At 40.5% G+C, this 21,086-nt stretch overlaps 1 protein-coding gene and 1 long non-coding RNA gene across 3 annotated transcripts; one reads left to right on the top strand and one right to left on the bottom strand.

Annotated features, from left to right (window-relative positions):
- Window positions 1-574: 574 nt before the first annotated feature.
- LOC118233225 lies at window positions 575-4,258 on the bottom strand. Of its 2 annotated transcripts, XR_004766493.1 has the most exons (4): window positions 3,943-4,258; window positions 2,903-2,945; window positions 2,006-2,126; window positions 575-1,466 (listed from the first exon to the last, which is right to left on the bottom strand). It is a non-coding gene; the product is annotated as an uncharacterized LOC118233225 (long non-coding RNA). The 2 variants fall into 2 exon arrangements; XR_004766492.1 differs by having other exon boundaries at window positions 575-2,126.
- Window positions 4,259-5,470: 1,212 nt separating this feature from the next.
- On the top strand, window positions 5,471-19,748 carry LOC118233050 (zinc finger protein 865-like). Its single transcript, XM_035428373.1, has 3 exons — window positions 5,471-6,389; window positions 11,418-11,482; window positions 11,915-19,748. The coding sequence occupies exon 3, from the start codon at window positions 13,571-13,573 to the stop codon at window positions 17,543-17,545; it is 3,975 nt and encodes a 1,324-aa protein (XP_035284264.1). The 5' UTR covers window positions 5,471-6,389; window positions 11,418-11,482; window positions 11,915-13,570; the 3' UTR covers window positions 17,546-19,748.
- The last annotated feature ends 1,338 nt before the right edge of the window (window positions 19,749-21,086 follow it).

The raw sequence follows: 21,086 nt of genomic DNA, 5'->3' as shown, positions 1-21,086 counted from the left end.
CTACTCCCTGGACAGGCCGCCAATCTATCGCAGGGCACACACACCATTCACTCACTATTTACTGACCCAATCATACCTATGGGCAATTAAGAGTCTCCAATTAGCCTACATGTCTTTGGACTGTGGGAGGTAACCGAAGTACCCGGAGGAAACCTAAGTAAGTATACACGAGGAGAACATGCAAACGCCACATGGAAAGGCCCAGGACCTTTTTGCTGTGAGGCAGTGGTACCCACTGCACCAACGTGTTCCATCATATCATAAAAGTAAACCATCACATCTGTGGGCGGCAACAATTTTCCGACAAGATAACTTGATTGACATCTACATGCAGTAGTATCTCCAAAGAGGTACTCAGATATCGCAGTTGGGGTGGGGCCAGAGTAGAATGCAGAAAGCATTTTTCAAATGTTAAAGGGCAGCACCATTTTTTTTTTCCAATTTTTTTCTGATAAAATTATATCATTTCAGAAATGTTGAAATAATGGCATGGATTAAAACGTTTCATTATAAAGTAGGCATATAAACAAGTCTACAGCTAAAAAAATAAATAAGAAAAAAGGGATCTAGGGTGTAAGTATCGTTTAATGAACGATCAACAAATAGTGTATTTTACAGTATTCATTTCAGAATAGAGTTAGCAATTGAATTCAGTAGACAATTTATTTATTATAAGACCATTTGTGTTATCTCCACAGTCTTCAAGTTCATCGGATTAAGAACTAGCCAGTTCCTGGAATGAAGGATTAAACTGAGGTCAGGCTCTACTGTAATTAGGCTGGGGTGAAACAGTGTATTAGTGATTTGAAGTGAAGCATCCATTTACACAGCTGGATATATACTGTAGCACTGCAGGTTAAGTACCTTGCTTAAGGGTACAACGGCAGTATCCAACCTGGGAAACGAACCTATGACTTTAGGTTACAAGACCAGCTCCTTACACATTATACTACACTGCCGCCCCACACGCCACAGCTGGGAAAGGGCAGATTCCAGAGCAGGTAGGGAGAGAAAGTTGGGTGACAGTAGGGAGCAAGCGCAAAAAAGAGCATGCACACCACAAAGGGGCAGCATCTCCAGAGTGGAGTCCAACCGATTCCAGCCCTTGCAGGAATTGGACCTGGCCCTTAAGCCTTGAAAGTGGGATGACTGATGAGCCACTGGGCACCCGGAAAATGGAGTTGGTGATATTGGGGGACTCAATTATTAGGGGGTAGACATCATAGTCCGATTGCACAAAAAGAAGTATAAAAAATTATTTTTTGGAATTTGAGGCTGCTATAAATAGTGGGGGCTATGACATAGTTGACATTACAGAGACATGGCTTGGGGAGAAGGATGGGGATGAATATAATATAGAGGAGTACAAACTCATTAGGAAGGATAGATCCAGCCCTTTATGTAAAAGAAAATTTTAATGTTCAGGAAATTCCAGAAACTGATCAGCTCGTGCCTGGTGAGGATATCTGGATTAAGATCATAGGGAAACATGAAAAGGGCCTTACGGTAGGCATATATAAAAACGACAGCACTGAGAGTAATAAGGCTGAATATTGCAATGTGCATGCTAAGGTTAAAAAAGAACTACAGAAAGCTAAAGGCAAATTGCCCAAGATGCAAAAAGTTATATATACTGGGGGTGCGTTCCAACTGCTCATTTTTTCTCCTTGTCAGTCTTTCAGTATGGAAGGCCGAACCAGTAAAAAAACACATCAAATTGATGTCTGCAATCGTGTGTTGCCAACATCGGCTCATTCCCTTTCGCTTACTTTATCTCCTTGCTTCCTTTCCTTGCTCCTAGCTCCACCCTTTGGAGGGCGCAAGGAAAGGAAGCAAGAAAAGTATGCAAGGATGGAGGAATCAAGGAAATGTGTATAAGGCAATTACAACGTTCTTGCTCTTTCAAGCGTCAGTTTGAAGCCACATCAATTACAGACGTGGCAGACGGGGAGAGGTGCGTCATTACAAGTCACGCTTTCCAAAAAAAAACTTCCGCTAAGGATACACTTCTGTTTCCATGCTCAAAAATTATTTGGGAGCCTCCTAGCTCCTTGAATGAGCATATAACAGGTTGGAATGTCCTCAAAGATGGGGCACCTTGATTGATATCCGGGTCAGTCAAGGACCTTGGAGACAAAGGACGTAAAAAAATAAGCAAATTGAACGCACCCACATTGACAACACGTAATTCCATACGTCAACTTCACATATTTTTGAACTGTTTGGCCTTCCATACTAGGAAAGGAGGCAAGGAAAGGAAACAAGAAGGGTAACAAATAAGCGGTTGGAACACACCCTAGGTGTTTGCGTTCAGGTGGTCATCGGCAATGGCAACGGTTAACTTTATCACATGAATAATACATATGTACAAAATCTGTTACCCTTGTAAAACCGGTTACCTTCTGTTTCCATTCGAACCTTTATTGGATAAAATGCTATCACGATTTAAATGTCAGTACATAGTTTTGTGCATGTCTATGTAAAAGTTACAGGTACATTACTTCATTTGTTAGCCTGCATGTAGCTGTATTAGCTATGAAGGTAGCTAACAAGGCTGTGTACCTAGCTAGCTAGCTTTAAATAAGACATACTTCTGAACAAATCGTATCATCAAACAACCCCACCCCCCTCCATGCTTGGACTTCCCAGCTCTAAAATTATTCTGGCACCCTCGGAACACACATGTATTTACGTGCAATTGAGCTTGAGGTGACAAAATATAAACAGTAGGTTACTGGATGTTCCCATTTAGGAATCACAATAAACCCTATGCCTGTAACTGTTATTGTGTCATGACAAGCTAATTCTCAAATGGGTGACTGCTGCTGCAGTGGGCCCTGTACTGTAGGGAGGTCTCACAAGGTAATTGAATGGCATGCCCAGCACTTTCCTGGACACTCACCTGAATGCCTTCCACACCCCTGAGAGACAGGAGAGAAGTGTAGCTATGTACAACACAAGAGAAGAAGCACAAGTCATAAAAATCTGAAGATGTCTTAACTCACTAGAGCAAGCTTTGCGACTAAATGCAAGGGATTCAGCCCAATGTAACAAGTGTGTGCCACTTAATTTTTAAGCTCACTACTTTTTCAGAGACTCAGTGTGAATTTTCTGCCAAGGCCTGTTGAAGTATTGCTGATGTATATGGCTTAACAGACCATTGAAAGGTAGTATTTCTGAACATAAAGCAATTAAATAACGAAAGCAGCTATTTACATTGCAGATAATAAGAAATTAAGACGTACAAAACTGGCTACTTAACAAACCACTTGCTCCAGTTTATTTTACTGCTTTGATTGTTTTTATCCTTTGATTCTCTTTATCATCATTTCAAAAAAATCCTTTTTAATGCTTTTATGCAACACTTTGAGACTGTCTACACAACGAAAAGCATGTAATAAATATGATATATAATTATCATTACTTTTCGAAATTGGATTAATGTCATACAGAGTAGAAACAATAACAATTTTGCTTAAATATCTATAGTTATAGCTGTCAGAAGTAGCATATAGGCCTACTTTGATCTCACTCGCAATGCGACTATTCAAAACTGAAAACAGAGAATATTAAAAACATATAACCTGCCATTTTAAATACAACTCCATGTCTAGTTACGGATATATTTTCTGTTTTCAACAGTGTGTTGCTAGTTACCGGTTTTCCTTCCAAAAAAGATTTTTAGAGGGGTGCGAGGTGGCCAAGAAATAATTAAATAAAATCTTCCTTTTTAAACATTTTCACAATTGTGCCTACTCTTGGTTATTCATGAATAGGACGGTTTGTTTGCAGTGTAGCCTACTGTTAGGCGCAGTCCTACAATAAACGGATCACATAGTAAAGCATGCAGTACACAGGTGAATGCTAAGGCGTCATTTGATTAGAACACTTCACAATGTCGGACGCTTCAAAATGTAACATTTCTTAATAGCCTAGCGTTACCTCATAGCGGACGAGAAGTAGCTACATTTTTGCAATTAACTTGTGCTTGCGGCAATCCTGTGAAATTACATTTCCCTGTGCTTATACTCGGGATCTATACAGACGCTACATGTAAAACACGAAATATTGTTTATATTTGTATCTACATTCCGATTAGAGCACATTATTTACAGTAGGCTACGTGCACATCATCTGCAGTCGAAACATCGGGAAAGTATTCTCTCTATCGCCAGAAGTCCCACCGCGAGTGAAACGGCAGACGAATTGATTGGAGGGTAGAGAATGCCTTTGGTGAAGCCGCTCAGTGTCCGCCATTTTGAAGGGCACGGTTGGCGAAATGCTGTGAAGCTGCTAAGATGTAATAAAATGGCCTCAAAATGGGTATTCGTCACAATTGCCTATTTTTACCCACAATTGTAACAACAGCATTTGAACTTTAAATCGCATAATCAACAGTCCTTTATATTGTTAAATTTGGTCATACTTATTTATAGTAAATATATAAAAAGGAATTTTGAACTAATTCCTGTTATGATATAGCCGAACAAAGCGAATTACTTTCTGATAGATGAATACACGCACACATATATTTACTTATTCAATCCAGTATATAATTATAATTATATCCTATTTGTCATTATCATCGGCATTATTATAGTCACTACAACTTATTTTTAAATGTAGCCTACTTTATTTCGTATTATTTTTAAATTGTCAATCAGAGAAAGGTTTTTTTCTTGTATGGTTACTGTCATTTGTTTCTAGTTTTTGATGTATGTATTGTTCTGTGTTAGATGTAGGCCTATGTTTTCTTTAAAAGTGTATGCTTTGGCAATACAAAATGTTGTGCTCGCGCCTGTAATGCAAATTGAATTGAATGCATTGACAAAAATATAGGCCTATACATTATAGGATTAATTAGGATAAACCTTTGGCTTATCTGGACAGAATTAAACTTTTTATACTTATTAATGGAATTACAGTGTGGGCTATTTTAACAAAAATATAATTCTAACTTTTCACAAAGATGCGGTAGCAGAACTGATAGTTGTGAAGATGTGACGAAACAAATGTGTGTATATCCAGAGTATACCGAGAAAAATAAAAAAATAATGCTGAATGAAACAAAAGTTAAGAGCTCGAGCGCACACACGCACAACTAGTAAGGTCATATATCCTTAAATAATTAAAAGGAGCATTTAATAAATTCGGTGATACACATTTCAAAACAAGGCCACCATTTGAAGTCGGACAGTGAATATTTTAGTATGTGCGCTGCCCTCTCCCCAACAAATAAATAAATAAAAACCTGAACACCGCATTTGATTAAAAAAGAGTATCCTAACAGATAGGCTACATTAAAAGACCAAGTAGGCCTCGACAGAATAAACCGCTCCCTCAATATCAGAAAACACGTGGTACACATTTCTTTGACACTAGATTAAGTTAGTGCATTTTTAAAGTTACATGACATGGAATTCTGTATGAACACTGGAAAGTATAGTTAATTAGCATAACCCGGAACCATTTTACAATCCGGAAATGACTGAAGTCAAGCGAACACATTCGAAGACGGGGGCACCTAAAATCTTCATGGGGGAGGCAAATATTGGGCCGACACGAAACCAAAAAATAAACAAAAACACCACCAATACTAACTAACAGAGTTAGATAACTTATATTCACGTCGAAATCGATAGAAAAAGCTCTCAACATTTTGCCAGCAAAAGCATAGGTCACATTTGCGTGCTATCTAACATTAGCTCGATCCAGCGGATTTTTGTTTGTTATGCTAGGTAGCTAGCTAACGGTTCGGAAACAGTGCAGACGGGCGGATGAGGAGGCCATCGAAGCTATTTTTCGCTTTTTGGTAAAAATATAATGTTATTTAGTTAGTTACCAGTTTGTAGTTTTACTTTTAATTTTAGGATTTCCCCACCCGTCGATTCTCAAGAGCGGGCTTTTGCTAAGTGGGGAGCGTGGTAGGTAGCTAGTTGTCTAAACCATTTACCGATGGCCTCCGTAACTGGCTATATTGTATAGCTAACTAGCTAGCTATATCTACCAACAAATAACTAGCAGGCAACTAGCTAGCCGGGAGGCTACATAGATTGCTATTTATTTTTGCTTGCACGATACCTAATTTTCGATGTGTCAACGTTAGCGCTCCTTTGTTTCAGAGTAGCACAAAACCATAGCTAACAAGCTATCATTATTCGCAAGCTTCAGTAAGTAAACTGATGCGGAATACCACGCCGCTGACCTCATATTGTCCGATTTTCGTATAGCGCTGAAATACTAGGGAGCATGTTGGTTATTGAGAGATGTGATAACGCGAAATCAGTGTCGTCCCCTCTCCCTTGCTCCCTTACTACTTCGATGACATTCAAATATGTAACGTTAGATTACATCGGTTTTGGTTTGCCGACACCCATCCACACCAACAGGTAAGATAGTGGCTAATACGGTATTACTATTTTCGCAATGGGCTGATTTTAACTGTTACTCTGTTCAACTTGGTATGAATCGTTGTAGGATTTCAAATCCAGGCGGCTCTATATAGAGCAACATTGACGATTTAGATTGTTATCTATCCTATCCATCATCCATCAGTGGAAGTATTTTATTGTCAGGTTGACGAACTACAGCTAACCACGATCTGCATTTGATGTTATGAAACTTCTTGCTGAAAGATAAGCTGGAGTGGAAATGGCATTCATCTCTTGCCTTCTGTTTTGGGGGGTTGGGGGGGGGGGGGGGATGCACGATTACATTACTATCGCCTGCAATCGAGTTATAGAACCAGAAGTTATTTGATTAACGTTAGTGCTATTACTTTTTTTGTCATTACCAGAGCTGTAAAGTTAGTTAGTTGTTCGATTTTAGCTTATATTTGCAATAAGTCTCGTGGACTACTGGGTGTAAAGCTCTCAAACCGGCCTGCATAAAAACGATTCTGGAGTATCGTTCGGGTTTTGTTATGTCATGTAGTTAAACACCTTTTAAATAATTTGTCAGAAACAGAAATTGGCTTTTTAAAAATCAGAATAGCAGTATGTTATCAACTGTAGCTAAAAGGAATTAGCTACAGTAGTTGCATTGTGGATGCTTTGTACCAGTTGTTTATTCGATTTAGTTCTGACTCCCATTTCTAGACGGTACATCATAAATGCCTTTGGCAAGGAAGACCAGGAAGTCAGGCGGGACAGATTTTTATTAGCGCTCAAGATGGCATTTTATCATTTCATAGATGGGCACATGTAGTATTTTTAACCAAAACATTCTGAAAGCACTCGAACTGTAGATGTATGTCCAAGGGTTTATTCACTTGTGAAAGTTATGAAAAATTTGGTATTTTGAAATACTTAGTATTGTGCTCTCTGAAGTTCTCGATAGGCTGTTCATGATTAAACTGCCACCTCACACCCTTGATTGATATTTGTAGCACTCTCAACCACAATTGTTTCTAATTGATGGTGTCGTATATGGAGGACTACAAATGCCAAAATTAAAAATAAATAAATGGATAAATGAATGAATAAACAAATATAAACATACCAGAAAATGTAAAAAAAAAAAAAAATAAGTGAGTGTTCTGAGATAAATTAATTAGTTGATAAAATCTGACATAAATTGGTATTTATATATTTATTTCTTCATTGATTTCTGTATATTTATTTAGGTATTTTTTCTTGATTCATTTTTTCTGTTTGTATTTTTTGTATTTATATTTTTTTAATTTATATTTCTATTTTTTATTTTTTTATTAATTATATTTTTATATTTCCATTTTTTTTTACTAATTTATTTCTGTATATATTCATTTCCATATTTATTTATTTATTGATTAATTTATTTCTGTATTTATTTCCATATTCATTTCTGTATTTCTTCAAGCAATCAAGCCCCGAGTGGGAGAGTAGGAAGTCAGCAAACGTAGGGGTGGTGTGTGATAATGCGCAGTTCAGACATCTATCAGAACGATGGTCTATTTCCCTAAAATCTTCGACTTGCATTAGGCCATGTTCTGCCATTCAACGGTGTTCTCTCACTGACTTTGAAAGAGTTGCAATGTCAAGAACATACAAACCAGATAACTCTCCACAGCTACCACTGGCAGTAGCTAGCTATGTGAAAAGGGCATCCATCTGATCTGGCCTAATCAGAATTTTGGAGTGAAACCACCAGGGTCAACCTCTGTGACTGGAACAAATTGTCAAAGCATCCACGCAAAAGAGTAAATAACCTGGAATAATCTGGCAAGACGCCATTTATTATACAGTAAAGCAGGGAGTTGGATCTATTTGTCCAAAAGGTGTTCTAAGCATATGATCCTCTGGTCTAAAAGTCTGTCCTTCAGTTCCTTGCAAGAAAGCTACTATTAGCGACTTAACATGTTATAGAATAGTTTGTAAGCCAAGATGGTGTTGTCAAGATGAGCAGATTGCAGACAACAGACAACGTGGACTGTAGGCAGTAGGCAATTCCGAGCTGTAGCCCAAGACTAAGGCTAACATAAAAAGATGCACATAATCAATATATGTTTCGGCATCTTTCCAAGAACGCTGCTCCGTGACGGTCCCAGCGTCCTCACAACAGGCATCTTTTAGACCAGTTGCTCAGCGATGGCCTGCATCGTCTCAGCAATGGCGTACGTCGTCTCTCAGGTGCATCTTTGGATCCGCATCCCTGTGACATGACCATGATGTCATTATCTCCATTTGTAGGGGAGACAGGAACAAACGAGGCAGGAACAAAGCATAAAAGTATGTTCCCTGTAATGCTTCACCCTTCATATTGCCATCAGCAGGAGTGTCTGTAGTGATCTGTTGTTCTGACCCAAGCAAATTAAAATTTCAGTGACAATTTTTCAGACTTAATCCCATGGAGATATCCTGTCTGTCAACAGTAGCTTATCAAAAACTTGCAACAATGGGAGAAAAAAAACCCTTGGGCACAATTGTTTTGGTATGTCCCAAGACAGGCCTACCAAGGATGGATAACATCATCATTGCTTGTTGCATTTGGTACTAGGGTTGCACATTTCGAGCACTTCTTTTCATCGACCATCCGTATCCGTTGAACAATTAATAATGATGAACTGATGAGCTAAAAATTTGCTACAGTATATGGCCTATACAAAATAGGCCTAACATTCAATGGGTCATGTGTATCAGAGACGTTTTCGACATGCTCTAAGAATCATTAAAATAAGATTTACATTATGTATTAAGGCCATAACGCAAGAAACAAACTTATACAAACACGTATCATAGACTATACAATCTGTGCTGGAGGAGAGACTGCTGACATTTTTACTATAGGATTGCTGAACTGCTACTGCGATGGTGACAAAAGATATTGCTTATTCTGTTTAGTAATGTTTAACTGTGCTATAGGCCTAATCAAATGAACCGCTTTAGTTTTTTTGTCTTTCTGACAACTCTGGTAGCTGCTAACGCAGTATTATAATGAAAAGAGCACATCGATCTGTTTGAAAGTGTAAATCGTGTTCTAAAGTACAAATGGTAGGCTGTTCATTTAACAAAATAATAGCAAGTTTCCAGCTTTGTAAAGTTGACCTCTTGATGTGCAGCAAACTTAACTAGGAAAGGCATTAAATAGAATGCAGTGCTGTGAGAACACCAACAAAAGACTGCTAATAGGCTATATTCCTGAAGTCCGTAGCATATAGCTGAAACACGAACAACATAGCCAGTATGCCGTTACCTAACTTAATACCTAAGCATTTTTGTTAAGGAATATTTGTTAAGGGACATGAGCATGTCTGCATGCTTTGGGGTCAGTCTGGTACGCAGTCTGCTGAGGGTGAGACTGGCAGATGAGGATACGTGCTCAGATGGCATCGATGTTCCAGGAATTGACAAATAGTGTTTCACCTTTCCACCAGTCGAGGGGATTTGTGTCTAAAGACAAGAGAAACGTCGGTCTAAAATCTAAACACCAGCATTAGGTTATTCATTGAAATAGTTTATTGAAATTTAACTGTTTAATAAATAAAATTAGGCTAATCGATCAAAGGTCTTATTAACGATTAATGGTTAATCAATTGACTGTTAACATCCCTGTTTGGTACACAATATCTGATTGTTTGGTTAAAAACTATGATATTTTTCAAAAGGTATTGAAAAGCTGCATTTTTATCATTTGTTGATAATGTGAAGCATTGCAGGGCTCAACGTTAAGGATTTTTTCTACTAGCCCAATCAAATCACTAGGTCAGTCTTCTACTTACCCCAGTACATTTCCAGTGGCCCAAAAAAATGACCACTTTTTTAAGGAGATAATACTGTTTGCATTAAATTGTCCAAACACCAATCTACAGTGCTGGTAAAAAAAAGTAGCCTAGTCATTTATTGAATATGAAAATCTGCCAGTCCCTGCCGCCAAATTATGGATGAGCTTCATCTTTCCGAGCAGTTTCGACAAATTGCAGAGGTAAAATTTTGGAAATCCTGGTGGACTTCTCCTTTGCCTGTGGATTTTGAAGTTTGAGGCGAGACGCTGTTTAACCAAGGATAAAACACTAGTTATAATATCAGTAATAATGCCGTCAGCTAATATGTAGCCTAGTGAGTTGGTTCTCTTTATCACTTAGCTTGCTAGCAATAAATAAAGGTAGGCTAGATGAGTTGGCTAGATGGCTACCATTATTGTTTTAATGTTACTTCAGTAAATTGCCCAAGCTGTTTAAACTTGAGAGAAAATTTGTCAAACTGATTGAATCGTTAGCAGGTACAAATACTAATGAATTGTCAAACTGTAAGGCTTAGGTTAGTTATTGGTAAGCAAGCATCACTACAAAATTAATGAATGATAAAGCAGTTATTGATAAGTTTCGATAGAGAAAAGACATCCGCAGTGTTACTTATAAGAAAGCGTTGGTCCAAATATTAATGAATGATCAAGATTTAACATTCATTATTGATAATCAAGCGTCGGTACAGGATGATCAAGTTGTACCGTAATTTCCATGGTGGTAAAAACATGCTTTTTCTAAGTACCTGGATGTGTGTTGGGAAAAAATGTAAATGGAATTGTAAGAACTAAATTTAAAAGCATTCAGATTAGAATTTTTTAAAGCTTGAAATTAAAAGTGAAAATAGAATGCTTGGAAGACCAAATTTAATTTCAAACCATTACATTCAATTTCAGTAGGCCTATGCGAAATACAAGTTCAAGTTCTGCAATTCAAATTACATTTTTAAATGTGATAATTACGTGTAAACATTACGAATTCAAATTATTGCGATATGAATTGAATTAAGTTACGCGATTCTGCCCATCCAAGTTGCGGAAAATATTCAGGCCTACTTCTCACAAAGATTGTTACCATCCCCCGCCAAAAAAAACAGTTTGGTGAAAATTTTTTTTCCTCTTGAAAATACTGACTCAGATTTATGGTAATTGGACAGTATGGTGATGATGTAACCCTCTTGTTTACCCCATTACAGCATCCAGTGACAACAGGATACCAGACAAGGAATTTAATACGAACATTTCTTCTGTCAGATCACAGGTCGGTCTTGGTTGTCTTGTATGATTGTGCTGAAGGCCTCATTTCTTTATTCATTTTTATAGATTTCTATAATGTGCAGTGTGTTCCAACAGGTTTGTTGAAATGTCCTATTATGAACAATTTTTTGTGTGAATACTGGCTATTGTGCTAGATATTGTCTGATTTAGCCAACTGGTGAAGACCAGTTAGTTTATTTTAAAATATTTATTTTGCAAATATTTTTAATGCAATAATCAATACCAAATCATTAAGTGTTTGAGGGACATTTTTATTTTTATTTAGTACATTGGTGGTGATTTTACTGATGAATGTTATGTTACTTTATTCAGGAGCTCTACTGAACTACTGTAATGTTTAGTGTAAGACAACTGACACTTAAGACAATTATGTCCATCCAAAAGGAAATTGACCCTTATCTCCATTTTCCCTCAGTGTCTTCAAGAGGAAGAAGCATGGTAAGAGGCAGGGGAAAGAAAGGAACTGAAAGTTCTCCCTTTTCCAGAAGTGGGAGGATATAAAGCATTAGGAGATATATACAGTTCTAGTGCTTAGAAAAACTGAGGACAGAACCCTTTAACTTTATTAACTTTATTCAGTAAAAACGGATTCTGTCGAAGCAACATTCCCATCTCAGAGTGTCTATGGTGGAAGTTTCCAGAGGGATTACAAATACCACTGTTGGATATGTCACATGGAGTAAGGCCAGTTGTCTCAGTTGTGGACACCATAAAAAAGCATACAACAAGGAATTAGGAGTCATCCGAACAGAAATCAAAACTGCAGCTTTTTGCTGAGGGACCTTTACCTGCAATACCATCATTTGTAACCTCATTAAGTCAGCTTCTGACAATCGATAGACTGTAATGGAGGCATGGAAGAACAAAGTCAGAATCACAGAATATATAATGAGGTCAAACAGAAATTTTCCACTGAGTAAATCAAATTATTGAACTACAAAACAAAAAGACATTGTACACAGCGCAAACAAATCCTACCGTTTTATTGCCTGAATTCAGAAGAGAAATTGCTTCAACAGTAGATAACCGATTGTTCATATTTCTGTCTTCCAAATAAGAGTACACAAACTTGATAAGGAATCATATCCTTGGGGAAAAAAGGACCCTCCCTAAAATTCTCCACAGTGTCCTCCTCTTGGATGGAGAGTGGGGGCAGCGGCCGATCATCAGCAGAGGGGGGGTAACAGTAGCAGAGCTACTGGGACAAGCAGCAGTGGTACTAGTAGCAGCAGCAGAGGAGCAAGCAGTTCCCGGAGCAGTGGAAATTCAAGCTCTGGTGCCTCAAGCCGAAGTTCCTCTGTGAGTGGTGGGGGGATTATTGTCTCCACTTCTGGGGCTGGAGGAGGGGGGGGCAGCACCACCTCCTGCCAGCGAGTGGGAGATGTTCCAGTTTGGAAAATACTCGATGGACATTTTAGAGATGCTGAGTGGGCATCAAGCCCACCAGTTTAAGGGTCTTGGATTGGAGAGGCAGCTGCAACATCAGCAACATGCTCAACTTCAACACCAGCAACAGCTGCAGCAGCAGCCGCCACCAGGTGAATCATCAGGACCACTTCTGTCTGGGCTTGGCCTGGGAGCATTACAAGGATCTAGAAGCAATGCTTTTGCTGATTCATCCTCCATATTTGCCAAATGAGTGCCCCACCTGCACCTGTACCACAGCCAACTCAGTCCTCTTCGCAGAGTTCACGTAAATCTAGCAAAATGAGTTTAAGTGGTGGTAGCGGAGGTGGAAGTGAGGTTCTGCAACAGGGTACCCACAGTTTCTTACGCCCATTTCACCCAGCAGAGGCAGCTTTAGCTCAGGAGCAGCTACACCCTGGGTTAGGGACGTTTTGAGCACTTTTCATCGGAAGCAGTAGTGGAGTGGTGACTTCACCACCACCTCCTCTACACCCAGGTCTTTCAGTCCCCCAAGCCTCTCCAGGACAGCCATCTTCCTCACCTTCTCCTTCAACCTCAGCTTCACCTCAACAACCCTATCAGTAGCAGCACTGTGGCTTCCTTGGACAAACAACTTGCCGGTGCTCAGTCAGATGCTCGGAGCCTACACCAGCAGTTCAGTTGTATGCTGGCAGCCAATCAGTATTTTCTCTCTGGAGTGCCACCGAATGCCAGTTTGGAGCAGTTTTTAGTTCAGCAAGGTACCCACAACCATCTTAGTTTGGGTCAAGGTGGAGATTCCAATGCAGGCATCGCACCGCCTCCTCTCCATTCCTCTCACAGTCATGGACATCTTACTCCTCAACAACAACAGCAACAATTGCCACCCCATGCCTTGTCCCACCCTCACCCTCACCATCCTCTTCACTCAGCGCCTCAACCACCCCCCTTAGGCAGCTTTGACTTTCAAGGTATTCCAGTTCTCTCTTCTAATCAGATAGCATCTTTGATGCAACAAGAAACTGGTTTGCCCCTCCCTCTACCACTCCATCTCTCTCTTCCTAAGGATGAAGGGAAAGAAAGTGGAGGTGTGTCCGGAACTGGAGGAGGAAGGAGAAAGAAAGCTATGCTTGGCTACCTGCCACAGAGGAAGTCTGACAACATCAGCAGTAGCAGTGGCAACTGCCACAGTAGTGGAGATACAAACCCCAGCAGCAACTCTGGAGGACATAGCATTGAAGGAAGTTCAAGTCTTGTTAGCGGAGGTGGGCGTGTTGGTATAGGAAGTCTTGGTGGAGACCCATCTTCCCTCCTTTCTTCTACAGCACAAACGTCCTCTTCCTCAACAGTATCTTCCTCCTCTTCTACTGCTCCATCCTGTACCTCAGCCTCAGTCCTTGTCACAAATTGCTCACAGCACTCTAAAACTGAAAGTCAAGGCTCACTGGCACCCACTCCTACTCAGCCTGAACCAGAGCCTCTTTACCACTGTGGAGAGTGTGGCAAAACCTTCACTCATCTCTCCAGCCTCCGAAGGCACTTGCGCAGCCATGGTTTGTCTTCTGGTGGTGGAAGCATTAGTAACAATGCCACCAATCTCAATCCTAATCACACCCCCAGCCTCCCCCACTCCACTCAAGAGTTGGCTTCTCAGTCCAACCATCATCACTCACAACCTCAGCAAGATCCCTCTTTAGGCACCCAGCAACAACAGTCAAATCCTGCCCCCACTTCATCATCTTGCCCCAGCCCTGAGAAGACCCACTGTTGCCCTGAATGTGGAAAGGGATTTAAGAAAAGGGGGCATCTCCTCCAGCATGGAGTCATTCACTCAGGGGCGCGTCCTTTCGCCTGCCCTGTCTGCCAGCGCTCTTTCAACCGCAGAGAATCGCTAACTCGGCATGAGAAGATTCATGAAGACAAGCCCTATCGCTGTCCAGCTTGTGGCCGCTGTTTTCGGGAGAGTACCTCTTTGCTCAACCATGCAGCCTCAGGAACATGTGGCAAACCTGGAAGGAGATCACGATCCAAGAGAAACAATAGTAGTAACAGCTCTGAAACTGATGGACAGAAAAGTCAAAAGGTTGGGGTGGTAGGTGGAGCCGGAATGGTAGCAGGTGGAAGTGGTGTTGGAGAGTACCAAGGGGCACCCCTTGGTGGTGGTGGTGTAACTTATGGAAAAGTTGAAGGTGGAGGGGTTGTAGGCTGTGTAATGGGAGGAACTGAAGAAGAGGAGGATAAGGCTTCATTAGCTTGTCAGGGTCTGTTTCAGCAGGGAAGAGGAGTGAATGCAAACAGTGGGGGTAAAACAGAAGGAAAGTATGGACAGGATTTTTCAAGGAATTGTTACCAAACACCATATCGAGGTGATGACTACCGGACGGACTATAAGCAGCACCGGTCACAAACAAACCCTTGTTATCCAAGTGATCCACCCTGTGGAAATGGAATGGCAGGCCCAGCACTCAGGAAGGCACCTTTAGCCCCTACACTGCATCCACATCCTCAGAGTCAAACTCAACAACAGCAGCAACACCAACAACAGCAGCCTCATCTTCCCCTCTCTTCTCTTTTGGAAGACTCTGAAGATGATGTTACCAGCTCTGTTAGCAGTGCCATGTCTGCTATTGCAGCAGCTGCCGCTGCCTCCTGTATGCCTGGAGAGCTTAACAGTGGCGGAAGTCGAGGAGAGGAAAGAAGGGACATTATTGGGGGGTTGCTTGGTGGGCTTGGCTTTGGATCAGCGGGGGCCTCCCCCGGAGGACCTTCATCAACATCTGGTATGAATAAATCTTACAAAGGACAAGGCGGAAATGGGGAATGCATGGGTGGCACTGGAATGACACTAACTAATGAAAACCAACAACCGAAAAACCAGCAGGCACCAAATGTGAAACCCAAGCGGCCTCGTAAGCCCCGTCCAAAGAAGGAGCCCAAGACTGGAGGTGGAGCAAGTGGAGAAGTCAAACGTAGACGGCATACTCAAAGTGGGGCAGGAACTGGTGGAGAAGGTAGAGAACGACCATTTCTGTGTAGTGTTTGTGGTCGTGGCTTCAGTCGACGTGAGACTCTTCGCAGACATGACCGCGTTCACACTGGGGAGAAGCCATACCATTGCGATGTTTGTGGAAAAGATTTCCGAGAACCATTCCACCTTACAAAACATCGCACAGTTCATTCTGGGGAGAAAAACTACAAATGTGAATTATGTGGGAAGGAGTTTGGTTATGCCCAGAGCCTGAAGAGACATGGAAAACTACACCAGAAAGGAGAATTTAGTGAAGCAGGCACAACATCAGCAGTTGGTAGTAGCTCTGGGGCAGTCACTGGAGTGAGTGCAAACCAAGACAGTGAACAAGGAAATTCTGATTCTTGCTATTATTCTCAGGACAAGACTCCAGGTTCTAACACCCAGCCCCCTCCCAGACTGTACACTTGTGCCATTTGCTGGAAATCTTTCCGTCATCACTTTCACTTGACGGCTCATCAGCAAGCTGTCCATGAAGGTGGGGACAAACTTTTCTGCTGTGAGGTTTGTGGAAAGGCCTTCGCATATGCTAATAGCTTGACAAGACACAGACTTTCCCAACATGGACTGTCTCGACAGGGACAAACACACCAGCCAGGAGGTGACAGTGCTGGTCAGGTTGGGGGAAGCCCTGGAGTAACTGGATCAGTGACTGAGAGTGAGCAAGCCACAAATTCCCTTCTTCAGCTTGGACCACCTGGTGTCGCCCAGGGGGGGCAACATAGCAATGTCTCCCCAACACAGCATCCTCAACCTCAATCTGGTTATTCCCCTCTATTCTACCTCCCAGAACCTGGCAGTACCCACTCATCAACTTCCAGTGCCCCTCCTCACTCCCATGCCCTTCAAACACATTCCTCTCATACTGCCCCATCTCATCACCAGCAACCTACAGGAATAAAAGGGGCGCCTGTATATCCAACTGGTCCGAGCAATGTCCTCAATCTCGCTTCATCTGCTATGCATCAGCCACTGTCCCAACAGTACCCCCACTCTCAACAACAGCAGCCAGTTGAGATGCGGTCGCCACAAGACCTCCACTCACAGGGAAACAACAGGAAACGCAAGAAGAAAAATTATGGATATCAGAACACCGGAGGAGAATCTTCAATAAAACCATTGTTGGCAAGAGAGGGAAAGAATGAACAGAATAGAATGCAGAAGAGGAAAGTAAGAATTCGCCTACAGTTGTTTAAAAAGAAGAGAAGACTAGCTGAGCTCCTGAGGGTTAAAGGAGGAAGAACACGTCATGGAGGGCTAAGAGTTGGACACCTGTCATCTTTGGAAGTCTCGCAAAAACAATTCCTTTGTCCATTGTGTCCCTGTACAGCTTTTCCCCGTAAGGCTGCGTTCTTGGTCCACCGTGCTGCTAGACACCGTCAAACATCCAGCTGCCGCCAGTCCCGTATGGAGTGCTTCCTCTGCAGAAAACGTTTTCGGAAGTTCCTAGCAGCCCTCAGGCATCGGGGTTTCCATCTTGCTCAAGGGTCTTTCTCTTGCACACGATGCCCCTCTCGTTTCTGGAATGGAACCCTCCTGGAGAGACATAAGGCTGTTTGCCAAGGTGTTCGAGGACATAGTGGTGACTGGGGAGTCAAATCGAAAACTGCAGCTAAGAGGACACTGAAGTAAAGAAAGAGATGCATGAAGAGGACAACAGTGGTAACACTAAGATCTAGGTATTTTTCTAAGATTGAGAATGAAAGAGAATTGAAAGTTCAAAAATGGAGGATGAGATTTTTTTTTAATGTTGGGGGAGAGGACATTTAGAGCTGAAATGTGTTACAACCCCAACTGTTTCCCTCTCCATCTGTGCTCTCAGCTGTATGGCAAAAGGGAGCTTGCTTTTTAAGGAGGGTCATGTTTGTGTGTGTAATAAATACATACACAACTTTATATGATCAAACTAACCCCAAAGAAATGCCTCTTTAGACATGAATTTCATACATGGCTTCACAAGAAGGGGTATGAAGATTTTAAAACTTGTGACTTTTTAACAGCACCATAATCCTTTAAATATACTCATTTTATGTTGACTGACACTGTGCCAGGATAATAGATGCACACAAATATCATTAGAGTAACCCTAATTATACTGTTGTTTTATGCCAGTTTATTTTTTATCCCTTAATTCAACAGTTTCACAGTTAAGTCTGTCTCTGTTATGTATACTATATGTAGTTGATGTTCCCTGTGGAGTTGTGCTGGGCAGTTTTTATTTGTACAGGTGTTTTGCCTGGACCTGAACGTAGCTTGGACAGAGTCAGTTTGTCAGTACCTATTAGATGTGTTCACAGTGCATTACAGTAAATTAGTCACTCATGGTGAACCTAACTATAATTCATAAATCCAACTGGAAGAGCAGAGTAATTAATTTTTAGTACAAAACAAAATTCTAAAACACAAGTCAAATTGTACTGAGTGACAGTAAAAAAAAAAAAAAAACTGTTTGGTCACTATGGTGTGGTTTTTCTGTACACTTTACACATAAAGCAAAGCAAATCATGTAACAATGGAACTTGATTTCATAGACAGATCAATGTTCGTAAAGAGCAACTGATATTTGAAGACAGATGGGAACAAATGAACTGTACTGTACAATTCGTATTATATTTTGTTTTTCTATTTTGATTTATATTCTAAGTATTTCTGTTCATTGTTATCACTATATGGTGGGAGGGAGGAAAATGGGAATGAAGTGGTGGTGAATGAAAAATGTAATTAATGTGGTTATCTTCTGTCCGACACAAAATGTAGGCCCATTATCTTCTTAAAATACCCATCCTGACCTTTACTCTGCTACCAACCTGTTCATATTCATTTCCCAATCTTTTTCTTTCAATAAAAAAACACAACATAATTTTACTATGCATCATTTTATTTGTACATAAAAAGGAACTTTTAGAATAAAAGGGACTTCTGTACATTGCTTATCTTACAAATGTTCTTGACAAATGCCGGCATTTCTTTTTAAGGTTACAAAATACTATCCCACTTGTTATAATAGAAAATTAAAGTTATATAAAAGGAAAATGCAATTACCTACAGTAAATGATCCAATTAGCTGTCAAATTTTGTTTCACATGGCTTTTTTGTTTCGATCTTACACAGGCAAATATCTTGTGTATTTACTAAACGTAACGCTCATTGAACAACATCAAATACTGAGTGTCAGGTGTTTTACACCTGATGCATTGATTTCTGCCTCACGTACGTCAGTTTTGTTTTCCACTCGCGTGTACAGAAACGTGTAAACAGTATCAGGTGGTATTCTAAACTGAATGAAAACGCTTTGAGTGGTACATTTGCAGTATTGTAGCCTTTCATATATACCTAAAATGCCAGCATCTGCCAGATTTCTCTTTGGACCTTGGGATTTTCCTTTAAGGAAATTGAAACAAAAACTAAAATGGGCCTAGCCCACTACAATGGTTCAAATGCAGTGGTGTGGCTTGAAACTAGGAGTGAGGAGGCTTAAGGAGTTTTTTCATTGGGAAATTAAGAGCCTCTGTCGAAATAATGAAATAACTTTTCTCCAGACTTTATAATCCCTACGGTTTTAACCTTTTAAAATGTGTCCTACCAGAGGGATTGTTAAAAATGCTTAAAGAGTGTATGGTGGAATTTAGTGATGAAAAATGTTGCATTATAGTAATAATTAGACCATCTAATGTAATTGTATCCTTTTTGTTTCCAGTATGTTAAGTGTGTAAATGTTTTGTCAATCATTATGATGCAATGACTGAAAACATGTTAAAAACAAGTTGCAAATCAGTAAAAATCTTTCACATGTCCAATGGTGGAAATCCCCATTAAAATGATGGTAGTAAAAGCACTACAGAGGTAAATCCCTTTGTATTTATGGTTCAGGGGTTATGTATTCCAGTGTGTTTTCAAACCTTTTTCTTTTGAGCCTTAATAGACACCATTGCTTCTTCCAGCATGTTCCAGTCACCACTGTAGTTCAGTGCCTGGGCAAAATGCTTCCGCTATCAAGATTTTATGGCTCTGCCTAATCTAGGCCAGTGGTTCCCAAACCACTGCTTGGGAACCCCCAGCCAGATCCGTGTATTTGATGTGTTCCACCTGAAGCGCACCTGATGCAACTGATCAAGCACATCAAATACATGGATCTGGCTGGGGCTACCCAAGGTGAGGTTCGGGAATTCAAAGCCATGACACAACTGTCACATGACAGAAGTCTTTTGTGTTTGTAAGTGAACTATAGCTTGCAAGAGATTGTGTCAGTGCTTCCCATCTGTCAAAATGAGGCACAACTTTCATGAGGGTACGCATCTTTACACCAAAATCTGAATTACACTGCCCTTTATAAAGCATCAACACAATTCAGTGAGGTCTATTCAGCTACAACGGTGGGTTACCTACCTCTCTTAATTGCAGATTTCCAAAAGTCAGCTACCTGGATCTTAAATTTTGATCATAAATTTTGCCACTTGTTTTGGACATCCCTGGCAGTTATTCATCAGCTCCCAAGAAAGCACAGACATGGCTAAAGTGTTGTGTCCCACACTGCTATTAGTCTCTTGGCGTAATTGTGACTATGTTTGTGGCCTCCTCCTCGGACCTGCTCTCTTCAGCTTTGTCGGAGTCTAGGCCAAACTGGGGATCCTTAAAAAAAAAAAAAAAAAAAAACAGTACTGTGCAAAAATCAGAGACAATTCTTTCTTTGATTAAATTTCCAGTCAAATCAGCCATTTAGTGCTAGTCATTTATTTCAGTATCAGATAATAATGCAGGAAACATATTTATCAGACAACTAAAGAAAATCCTCCACCATTACAGATCAGATCTATCAATATTTGTCCACGCTTTCTTTTGTACACCCTACTGCCACTTTAAGTCTTCAGTCCTCCCTATCAGCAAACAAGTCACAGCTGTGTCCTCCCAACAAAAGTTGTTACAATGACATTAAGTTAGAACACTTTGCCTTCAAATGTGACTAACATTCAAAAAAAGTTACTAATGTCATAACTGCCCAAACACACTTTAGCTGCCTTGCAGATTTTTTGTGTGCCTCTAAAATGGCTAAATATTTCTGATTAAACCAGATATAAGATAATAAAAGGAATGTGAAAGTCAAAGGAAAATAAGTGAAAAAACAGGACTTCCAAAACTGGAGTTCAAAAGATTATTGAAAGATACAGAGAAAATA

This window comes from Anguilla anguilla, chromosome 8 (assembly GCF_013347855.1).
Source record: "Anguilla anguilla isolate fAngAng1 chromosome 8, fAngAng1.pri, whole genome shotgun sequence".
Lineage (NCBI taxonomy): Eukaryota > Metazoa > Chordata > Actinopteri > Anguilliformes > Anguillidae > Anguilla > Anguilla anguilla.
The sequence above is the reverse complement of the archived record's forward strand: the minus strand, read 5'-3'. Positions and strand labels throughout refer to the sequence as shown.

Excerpts from the sequence above, each read along its gene's own strand:
- LOC118233050 (XM_035428373.1), top strand. The coding sequence starts at position 13,571 with ATGCTGGCAGCCAATCAGTATTTTCTCTCTGGAGTGCCACCGAATGCC.